A 12,111-nucleotide genomic window follows, 5' to 3' on the forward strand; every position below is an offset into this window, starting at 1 on the left:
AAGATGTGGTACATTTATGATGTAGATGAGAATAAATATTATTTGTTCCCCAGCTGAATGTTTATTATGTTTTCAACCAAACACGTTTCACCTATTCATATTAGGCACTATCAATGGTCTACAAAATAAAATGTAATTGTTCAAATGTACATATTTTCTTGTGAGACGAGAAACATTTTCTGGAGGCAGGTTTGGGTTATCGTAATACACTCTAAAACAAAAAAGGTGACCCACGAAGCACTTACCTGAATAGGACTGAAATCGGTAGATGTGATGCACATGTAAAGATAAACAAATGATTACTATTTTATAAAAAAATCGATGATTTATTCAAGAGAAAGAGCATCACAAACTAAGCAGGTCAACAATGCGTTGTGTTGCCTCTGGCATTTATGGAGGCAGTTATTTGGTTTGGCATTGATTGATAGTTGATGGATGTCCTGGGGAATATCGTGCCAGATTCTGCACAATTTGCTCGTTAGATCGTCAGAATACTGAGCTGGTTGGAGGCCCCTGTCCGTAATACTCCAAACGTTCTCTGCTGAGGAAAGATTCGGCGACCTTTCTGGCCAAGATAAAGTTTAAGAAGCACAAAGGCAAGCATTACAAACGCTCACCATCTGCGGGTGGGTATTATGTTGCTGGAATGTAAGCCCAAGATGACTTGCCATCAAGGACAACAAAACTGGGTATAGAATGTCATCGACCTACCACTGTGCTGTAAGGGCGCCGCGGATGACAACCAAAGAAAGGAAATGGCACCCCGGACCATGACTCCTGGTTATGGGGTCGTATGGTGGGCGATAGTCGGGTCGGAGCTGAAGTCGAAGCAGCACCCGTCACTGAAGACAATTCTATTCCTGTTAATGACATTCCAGACCGAAGGTGTATCTGGAGACGCCCTGGACAGCGGGGGGAATACAAACTAGACGGTCGCCCGTCGTACGGCGTGACAACGAGCATTGATGGTCTGGGGTGCTATTTCCTTTCACAGCAGAACTCGTTTGGCTGCCCTAACAGCACAGCGATCCATCGACGATACCGTACGTCCTGTTGCTCTTCGTGCCAAGCTATTCTGGACTAACATTTCAGCAAGATAATGCCCGTCCGAATACGGCGCAAGTTTCTCCTGCTTATCTTCGTGCTTGCCAAACCCTGACTTGGCCTGCAAGGTCACCAGATCTCTCCCCAATTGAGAACTTTGAAGCACTATGGGCAGGGCCCTCTAGCCAGCTTGGGATTTTGACGATCGAACGCGCCAGTTGATATAACTTGGCACGATGTCCCCCACGAGCAACTCCAACAACTCTATCAACCAATGCCAAGCCGAATAACTGTTTGCATAGAGGCCAGATTTGGCTGTTCGCACCAGGATCCTCAGCCGAGAAACCTAGCGCAGCCGGTCACAGCAGTGGAGTCGGCATTGCTCCGAATCAGTGTCGGTGCCTTGTGATGCATTTTCCCTTGAATAAATCATCCATTTTTTCCGAAATTGTAAAATAATTTGTTTATCTCTATATGTGCGCTACACATATCGATTTCCGTCCCACTCGGATAATTCCTTCGTGGTACATCGTTTTTTTTCCCTTAGAGTGTGTTTACGATGATAGGATTGTGATTAATCATTTATTATTTTGTGTGCTATTCTTTTCATAAGTGTATTGGCTCATCTGTAGTAATTGCACGTGATAAGTGTGCCCCTCACTGTACACTTCACACCGTGCTTCCTGCTGCAGGATTAACTGAGGGATCCAGTGCAGTAAGATGTTGGAGTGGGGAGGGATGGTGTGTGGATAGGGTGGTACCACTCTCTCTCTCTCTCTCTCTCTCTCTCTCTCTCTCTCTCTCTGTGTGTGTGTGTGTGTGTGTGTGTGTGTGTGTGTGTGTGTGTGTGTGCGCGCGCGCGCGCGAGCGTGCACGTTCTTGCACGCTATTATCTTAATCCGATTTTTACTTTCATTTATAATAACTTTACGCTAATCTCTGAATTAGTTGGGTTATTGTCCTTCAATTATTTCTTATTTGGTCATTGAGCAACCTTTCATTTTTGTTGATGCCTCCTTGTATAAAATAAACTTTCTGAGTGAGCAGACCCTTTCTTTTCTTCAGAGTAATGCCCCGCGCCCCCACCGCCACTGCCCCTTTACCACGTACCATTCTTTCAAGAATCGAACTCTCATTTATAAAACAGCTTCAAACGAAATCCGTCGTACGATGACTTAATTTTGCAGGTTCATCCAGTAGCATATGTGGTTAAACTCTGCAAATCGTGTTGTAAATAAAGTTAGCAGTAGAGGAGTAAATTAAAATGTCATACGTGATCCCGAAGATTTACATCAACAGCAAAAATGTAGCAAGAGATAAACTTTTCATGTTATTACACAGCGCAGTCAAATTAATGTGGCCACCGCCTATGCTAGACGTCAAAGTACTGTAACCGCTCGCAGGTGGAACGTCGCAGTACTAGCAGTAGGGGGTATACGAAGCGTGTCAGAGGGATGAGGAACTCAGCGCAGTCTTTGTCGTTAGGAGGGAACGGAGCGATTTATCAGACCTTCAAAAGCGCTTGATCATTGGATTTTAGACCAAGATTGGAAGCATTTCCGAAACGTCTAAGTTTGTAAACTGGTCGCATGCCGCTGTGGTTAATTTACACCGTGAGTAGGAAAATGGCCCTGTACGAAACCGATGCGGAAAGAACTGTGGTGCACAACGGGCCATAGACGAAGATGGTGGACAACGGCTGCGGAGATTACGGGCGAGTAGACGCAGTTGCTAAGCAACTGACCGCTGTAATGAACCAAGGAGCGACCAACACTGTCTCTCCAGCAACTGTTCAGCGAACGTTGCCACGTACGGGCCTCCGACGTGCCTGGTTCAGGCATCCATGCTGACTGCTGTTCATTGGCGGCGTAGTCTGCTCCGATAGCTGAATGGTCAACGTGACGGACTGCCGTCCTAAGGGGCCCGGATTCGATTCCCGGCTGGGTCGGTGATTTTCTCGGATCAGAGACTGGATGTTGTGTTGTCTTCATCATTATTTCATCCCCATATGGCGCGCAGGCCGCCCAATGTGGCCTCGAATGCACCAAGGCGGCCGGACCTGCTCTGTAACGGGCCTCCCGGCCAATGAAGCCAAACGCTCATTTCCATTTCCATTGGCGCCGTAGGCTGGAATTTGCACACCAGTACCGCTACTGGACGGCCACTGGGTGGCGAGAAGTGGCCTTTTCAGACGAATCACGTTTTATTCACCATTGGACACATGGCCTTTGGCATGTACGGAGTAAAATGTCTGGCAAGAATCATCCGAAGGGTCCACATAAGAGAAGGGAGCGATCTGGTCTGTGGAATGTTTACGTGGCATTCCCTCAATAATCTTGGCATTCTGGAAGCTATAAGGGATCAACACAACTATGCCTTATGGTTGAGGAACAACACCCTGCATGCACTTTGTTTTTCCTCGGCATGATGGCATCTACCAGCAGGACGAGGCAGAGTGTTACAGAACTCACAGTGTACGTGTATAGTCTGAAGAGCATCAGGATATGTATATCGTTCTTCCATTGCCATCAAATTCCCCGGATTTAAACCCAATGGAAAATCTGTAGGACCAATTCGACTTGACTGTTCGCACCAGGATCCTCAGCCGAGAAACCTAGCGCAGCCGGTCACAGCAGTGGAGTCGGGATTGCTCCGAATCAATGTTGGTGCCTTGCAATACTTCATTAACTCTCTTTCTGCGCTACAAAAGGTGGTTTTTCAAACTTTCTATGGGTGGTCACACTAATGTGACTGTACGTGCAGTTTGTGGGAGATGTCAGAGAGAAAAAGTTGAAAAAAGCGATTGAAATTATGTTTAAAGTTTGTTGGAAGTAATTTCATTATAAAACACTGAATGAATATAGTGTGAGTAACTTACGCGTAGTGAGTTACGTTGCGTCAACACAGTTTCTAACTTTAACACTTGGCTTACTGTGTTAAATCTTTAATATGGGGTCCTGTCTATTAATGAGTATACCATCACAGCTATTCAAAATTTTAAATAAGGTCAATAGTTACATGAAGTACTGTAATCATTTTTTTTTTGCTCCTGGAAGTCGTCAGATAGACGATCTGCAGCCTGCACTGTATGATCGTCTTTTGCCGTTTAGCAATACAGACAGTAGTGTAAGACAGCCGTATTTCTTTTTATCCTCATGCAGTGGTGAAACATGTTGGTTGGAAAGGAAATAAATATTCATCTGCAAAAGACGAATGATACTTACTCTCATCTGCATTATAAACACAACACAAATACGAAATGAGTAATAATAGGTGCAAATCTGAACAGAAGAAAAATAGCTTCTCACAGTTTCGATGGTGAGCCTGACGGGACGTGTCGCACTTGGTGTGTTTTTGCAGGGCTACGACACGCGCATGGGGGAGAAGGGCACGCAGCTGTCTGGAGGGCAGAAGCAGCGCGTGGCCATCGCGAGGGCGCTCGTCCGGAACCCCAAGATACTGCTGCTCGACGAGGCTACATCTGCACTCGATGCCGAGAGTGAGAAGGTAGGTACCAAAAATCGGTTTTACTACAGTGTATGTGCAGTTTCTTGCCTCCGTGTATGCAATATGTATAGCTATAAAACTACCATAGGCTATCACAAGCAAGTGCAGACTACGGTAGTTTTCCTGGTAGCCTGGGACATTTAAGATTGTAACCGCATTACCTGTACATCAGGTGTGCTGCATACCTATCGGGCGTTACCTCGTTTCGAAGGCTTTATTTGCTTTTTGCGATTATTGTCCTAACCAGATTACCCTAGAAACCAGAAGCAGTGAACCGTCTAGAAAATATGTGAGGGTATATAATAGGCTGCGTAAACTGCGAGACATGTCTGCTCTACTTAGTTAACCTCCTGTCAGTTACTTATAAATAATCAGTATTTTTAAGAAAAATGAAATTTTCATGGTTTAATTCAGGATTTATTCAAAAAATTGTTGATCTGTAATGTGAGACAGAGGAATGTTGTAGTGAAATAAAAGCATAATAAAAAGTTACAGACTTGCCATATAGTGCCACAAAACACAATTTCCTAAAAAAAAGTAAAATTAAAAAAAACTACAAAACAAAAACATATCAAAAATCGCTTCAATACATCGTTGCGCCTACATAAAACATCTTTCTATTAGTCACAAACAACATTCGCACCTATCGACAATGACAGAAAACTGCCCTTGATCATGTTGAGGAACGTTCCACTGAGTACAAAATAAGAATAAGTATACAGATTTTTTATGTTTATGTATACAAGTAACTGCTTTGTTTGCGTAGAGGCGCAGAAGGTATAAGAGTGGGTAATTTTATGACTTATAAAATGCAATTTATATTTTGTAAGGACGTAAAATACGTTATGGACTAACACTGAACGAAGTGTGGTTTTAATTATATGCGAAAGAAACAAAGAAACGAAAAACACACGTCTACAGAATCGCTTTTTGGTAGAGCCCAGCTGCTGTGTGACCAGATCGCCTAACGACCGTCTATGCGGAAAATGTAGCATGTAACCATGGTCTTCGCTGTTACTGTGTTCGTCTGACAATAAACAGTCTCTTGAAAGAAAGCAAAGGCTGAGAAACGTTCGAATAATCGTATTAGGTAACTTAGAGTATCAGGATGCGTCAGATTATTGAGAAATTCGGGCACTAACACCTAAAAAAACTTCATACAGCTTATAACATGTGTGCCATACATAACTTTACATCACCTGCAACTTTAAGTGTGTTAATAGCGCTACGCAACACACTTCATTGAGCATTTCGGTGGAGCTCACAGACGTCCAAATTAGTCATTTGTTTCTATTCCAGTGGTGTGACAAGTGGATTATAAAGAACACAATTTTTACACGGACACTAGTTGCTGTTGTATGTTGCACGCGAATACATCAATTATTTCTTTTCAAAGTCCTCCAAACAAATCTCAAAAAGTCTACATTGTCTACTGGATTTAATGTTAATAAATTTGACATTAATTTCATTTTTTCCGCCTGATTTTTGCGGAAAGATTAAAGACACTGTGCCATTACCGAGTAGCAAACGTACCAACACTACGAGCAGTTCACCTCATCCACTTCATTTCTTTATACATACTCCTGTATATGCAGTAAGGGCACACAGGAAATAGAAATCATTTGATGACCACGATCCGTTACATACAATGAAAAGCATTACGGAGAAAATATGCTGTCATCAGTGGCATTACTCGGAAAACACAGTGGAACCAAAATTTTTTTGAAAGAGCTCGTGTTCATCTTTGACTGTGAAAAATATTCATTCACGAAATCCACCATATTACACACACCAAAAAAAGTTTTCTATCACGTCGCTTCCGAGAGTTCCGGAACTTGTGCAGAAAATTGGAATAGAGATCAACATAAAAATCATTTCCGCCCTTTTTATTGCTCATGAAAACCACACATTGTATGTTGTACCACCATACAACGAGACCTTCAGGTGGTGGTCCAGATTTCTGTACACACCGGTACCTCTAATACCCAGTAGCTTGTCTTCTTCCATTGATGCATGCCTGTATTCGTCGTGGCATACTAACCATAAGTTCATCAAGGCAATGTTGGTCCAGATTGTCCCACTCCTCAACGGCGACTCGGCGTAGATCCCTCAGAGTGATTGGTGGGTCATGTCGTCCATAAACAGCCATTTTCAATCGATCCCAAGCATGTTCGATAGTGTTTATGTCAGGAGAAAATGCTGGCCACTCTAGTCGAACAATGTCGTTATCCTGAAGGCAGTCATTCACAAGATGTGCACGATGGCGGCGCGAATCATTGTCGTCGATGAAGACGATTGCCTCGCCAGTATGCTGCCGATATGGTTGCACTATCGGTCGGAGGGTGGCATTCACGTATCGTACAGCCGTTACGGCGCCTTCCAGGACCACCAGCGGCTTACGTCGCCCACACATAATGCTACCCCAAAACAGCAGGTAACCTCCACCTTGCTGCACTCGCAGCACAGTGTGTCTAAGGTGTTCAGCCTGACTGGGTTGCCTCCAAACACGCCTCCGACGATTGTCTGGTTGAAGGCATATGCGACACTCATCGGTGAAGAGAACGTGATGGCAATCCTGAGCGGTCCTTTCGGCATGTTGTTGGGCCCATCTGTACCGCGCTGCATGGTGTCGTGGTTTCAAAGATGGACCTCGCCATGGACGTCAGGAATGAAGTTGTGCATCATGCAGCCTATTGCGCAAAGTTTGAGTCGTAACACGAAAAGCATTATTCAACATGGTGGTGTTGCTGTCAGGGGTCCTCCGAGCCATAATCCGTGGTCAGCGGTCATCCACTGCAGTAGTAGCCCTTGGGGGCCTGAGCGAGGGTGTCATCAACAGTTCCAGTCTCTGTATCTGCTCCATGTCCGAACACCATCTCTTTGGTTCACTCCGAGACATCTAGACACTTTCCTTGTTGAGAGCCCTTCCTGGTACATAGCAACAATGCGTAGGCGATCGAACTGTGGTATTGACCATCTAGGCATGGTTGAACTACAGACAACACGAGACGTGTCCAACCTCCTTCCTTGTGGAATGACTGGAACTGATCGACTGTCGGCTGTCGGACACTGCTCATCCATGGTTGTTTACATCTTTGGGCTGATTTAGTGACATCTCTGAACAGCCAAAGGGACTGTGTCTGTGATACAATATCCACAGTCAGTCTGTCTTCAGGATTTCTGCGAACCGGGGTGAAACAAAACTTTTTTTGATGTGTGTAGCTTAGGACATGTGGCCACATTCAAGTGGAGTATTTGGAAAATTTTATGCTGCATGCAAATGTAAGTTTTAAAAAAAATATCTGCCATACATATACCATCACGTTCATAGGATGAGTACGTAAGAGAGATGTCATCTTCTCCATAAATAACATTAAACCAACACACTTGTAAATATGTTCAGCATAACTACTTCACTACGTTACTTTCATCAATCAGTTAGTTTAGGAAATAGTTCTTGAGACGGACGAAGCGAGGAAGAAGGAAGATTAGCGTTTAACGTTCCGTCGACAATGAGGTCATTTGGGACGAAGCACAGGCTCGTATTAGGGCAGGATGTAGAAAGAAATTGGTCATTTGCCTTAAACCATTTAGGGAATCTGTACCATTCTACTCCCCCCCCCCCCCAAAAAAAAAATCAAGTCCAGTGTGCTAACTAATGCACACCACCTGACTCGGTTTAGACGAGTTATATTGTTATTACTGCCACATTTATCTTCAGTATACTTCTTCAATGACGTGTGATCGTCCGACAGGTGGTACAGGAAGCCCTCGACAAGGCGAAGGAGGGGCGCACGTGCATCACCATCGCGCACCGACTGTCAACCATCCAGGACGCGGACGTCATCTGCGTCATCAACGAAGGTCGCGTCGCTGAGCTCGGGAAACACACAGAGCTGCTGGAGCGACGGGGCATCTACCACAAGCTGCACAGCCTGCAGTCGGGCCGCCGGTAGCCGGCACTTGTCTACTGTCTCTAGCGAGGAAAGGGTGCACTGGCACTCGACGGCTGCAAAAAGTCAGCTGCAAGAAACATTATGTTCAATACTGTATTTTCATTTAGTCTTTGTCATTAGTGACAACACAATTTTTGTATCGTTTGCTTTCGAATTCCAGTCGTTAAAATTTTTTTTTAGCCCTGATGTGGTGTCAGTTCCATGCTATATGTTAAGAATACTATTGAACACTGATCCTTTATTATCTTTTCTTGTCATTAGCCTTCTTACCCCTATTTATTTTATACGTGCACTTTTTCTTCCGCATTTACTTCCTCCAGGTCAGGGATGCTCAACGTTTTTAGTTGCCACCAACTTTTGTATCATTGTTAGTACTAAAATTTTCTAACCGACCTTCGTTTCCTCAGTAATGGTGATGAATAAAGTAGGGAAGTTACGTACTTTACAAAATCTGTAAAGCAGAGTTATAGGAAATCAGAGCATATAGTAATAGTTAACGTACCAGACGTTCTACGTCAAAATTTTATAAAACCCCTGCACCTAACGCCCATCATGAAAGCTGAAACTGCCTCTGGTGAAGGGTAGGGACCTAGTGGACTACCATTGCTCTAGGTATTCCTTCAAAAATTTACTTTCTTACTTCGTTTCAGAAATTTTTTCCAAGATCACCCTCTTCCCCACTGTCGAAGTTGAGTGTTTAATGTTCGATGTGCACTGAAAACTAAAGAAAGCATTTTATTTTAGCAGGAAGATGATCGTTTGTCAGCTTGTCGACAACGTGGCCATTAAAAACGGAACAAGTTCTCAACAGATGAAAGACAGCGGAAAAAGTCTTCCTTGATCACCCACTTGTAGGAAACATCAGTGTCTCATTTTACCCGCTACATTCCAAATCAAGCCTACTGAACAAGTGATACGTATGAATAATGCTCGTATTTTCTTGACAAGTGTTACATTATCATCTGAGTTTTCGTTGTATTTCGGTCGTGTTTTTCCCTTACTATCAAAGGAGATAGTACAAAGTTTTATCTAAATTTACTCAAAAACTTCAAGCAGATTTTACAAATAAATACCGAGTTTTAAACTATAGTTCCTAATAAATAAGCTGTATGAAAATGATCTGCAGTTATTTAAATCAACTTGCTATTCCATGGGTACTGAACATTGGGAAATTTTTAAGTATATATTCTGGGAAGGGATCAAGATGTCGCAGCAGCAAGGGCAGCCAAAAACACCCAATGTAACCAAAGACTGTCAAGCACTGTGTTTCTTCCACTAATCACGCACAGATTTTGAGTTTTATTAAATTTACAAATTTTTTATTCATTATTTTACATGGATTCCAGCAGTAGTTAATTATTTGTTTCTTTGTTGACAATTGTGGTGTATTTTCTAAGTATAATCTACATGGCAGTAAGTGCTCGAAAAACCATAAATATAATATAAGTTATAAATAATATTGTATATGATTGTATGTACAGTGTGAAAATATTTGATTGTATTTATTTTCTTAGTTAGATCATTTATTAAAATTTATTTTGTAATACATACTTTTATTTATTAAAACATCCAGAGATGCCGTGTAAATAGTGCTACCGGACCCTAAAACACTAATTCAAGATGAGAAATAAAAGCATAACTCCTAAAGCACAATGTAAATTTGAGAAAATGGTTCAAATGGCTGTGAGCACAATGGGACTTAACATCTGAGGTCAACAGTCCCCTAGAACTCAAAACTACTTAAACCTAACTAATCTAAGGACATCACACACATCCATGACCGAGGCTGGATTCGAACATGCGATCGTAGCGGTCACGCGATTCCAGACGGAAGCGCCTAGAACCGCTCGGCCACAGTGGCCGGCTGTAAATTTGAAAATGTTTGATATTGGATGTCTTGCTGTTACATGCGCGAAGAATTATATCTCAGTGTTCGTAGAGAAACTGCTGTCACAGATCATATTCCTACCGCTTGTTAATCCTCAAGAATGGTCCAGAAGAAGGACAAGAGGCCTCCAAGACCTTGGCATAAGATGAATGAACAAGACTGAAATGAAACTTATGACTGCTGTTATTAGAAATCCAATTCCAAACGTCCTTAAGGTTTATAGAACCGGCTTTGGTGCTGGTTCTATGACATCTCTGAAGAACGAACGAAATAGTTATTGTGTAGAAGCCGGAAATTACTAATGTATTAGTAATCCTAAGACGTTGATTAAAATGTGGAAATTGCGTACATCCCGTTACGCGTAACTCCTTTTCATTTAGTAATAACCGTATCAGGGAACAGCTGATCGATTTAGAACGTGCATTCACCCTGAAAGCATTTTACAACGATGCTGACAGTCTTTCTTTCTGTAAAGAAATCAGTTGATGTCAGCAATAATTGAAAGAACGACATAATGGAAAGTGTGAATACCTAGAGATGGCACTGGGCTGATTATGTCACTCGAAGAGAAGATGGTGGGTGGTCAAAGTAAGCGCAAGACTGGAACCAAATTTACTTAAAACGCGAAGGGAAAGACCACTGGATATATTGAACAGAGACTTAAGAAAGACAACCGAACTGACTTGGCAACGGGAAGCTCAAGATCGGCATAAATGGAAGAACCTGGAGAGATCCTACGTAGGACGCCGACTCAAACGGGGCACATCACCGAGTGATCAAAGTGCTGATGATAATGACGATGATGAGTCTGATTGGTAATCGACGTGAGTTTCGACAACATGCGCTCCACCTTATCAGGCGATAAAGACATGGGTTCAGAATTTCGAAGAAGTGGATTCTGTTCTTAAAAAGAATCGACCAGGAGGTAACCCACTCAACGGACACCAGGAAACATTGAAGAAATGTGGTAAGAATACACGTAGCAACATTAAACCTAAGTCGGACAATCCTGTCCGTGGAATGCTTTAGCAAAATTAAAATTATTCAGGGACAGAAATCATCAGACATGGAACGGCAGTAAAAATGTGCAACAACTATGGAAAAGATTGACAACAATTTTCTTGACAATCGTTTCATGCTGGATGAGACTCATTGGCACATTAGTGGGTACGGAAACAAGTAGAATTCCAGATTTGGGGCACCTGAAAAACACTCGTAAGTCGCACGAAAGAGCATTACACAATATAAAGTTTACACTTCGGTGTGTTACACAAAGAAATAAGACTGCCCCTCTCTTCATTGAAAATGGTACGTGAAATGCAACGATAGTCATGTCTGAACGATATGTGGGTATGCTCGATACTTTTGTGGTAGAATAACTTCAGAACTCTTCAGATGTTCCTAATCCTTGATTTCAGCAAAACCGGACCCAAGGCTCATACAGCCAGAATGACAATTGCAGCGGCTCGACATTTCTTTGGTAAGCTCGCCATTTGCAGAACAACAGTCGCTGAGTTGTAACAAGGGTTCGTGAAAAAGTCATCTCAGTACTTGCTTCCAGGAATGCATACACTTGAATTTACATCATCGTCCACACTTAGAAAGTATTTTATTTGACACCACGCTTAACTGCATATAATTTATCGTTAGCTTTCAACAAGAAAATTTGCAATTTTGTTTTTTACTTTTGTTAGATCTGCTTCCCGCCCCCATGAA

At 42.6% G+C, this 12,111-nt stretch overlaps 1 protein-coding gene across 1 annotated transcript in view; it reads left to right on the forward strand.

The window, feature by feature from the left end:
* LOC124788968 (ATP-dependent translocase ABCB1-like) overlaps positions 1-8,507 on the forward strand; it is a 144,920-nt gene extending 136,413 nt beyond the window's left edge. The window contains exons 21-22 of the mRNA XM_047256258.1: positions 4,405-4,551; positions 8,307-8,507. Of these exons, the coding sequence (XP_047112214.1) occupies positions 4,405-4,551; positions 8,307-8,507 (348 nt within the window). The remainder of the gene's footprint in view (positions 1-4,404; positions 4,552-8,306) is intronic.
* The last annotated feature ends 3,604 nt before the right edge of the window (positions 8,508-12,111 follow it).

The sequence above is a fragment of the Schistocerca piceifrons genome, chromosome 3, assembly GCF_021461385.2.
Source record: "Schistocerca piceifrons isolate TAMUIC-IGC-003096 chromosome 3, iqSchPice1.1, whole genome shotgun sequence".
In the NCBI taxonomy this organism is placed as follows: Eukaryota; Metazoa; Arthropoda; class Insecta; order Orthoptera; family Acrididae; genus Schistocerca; species Schistocerca piceifrons.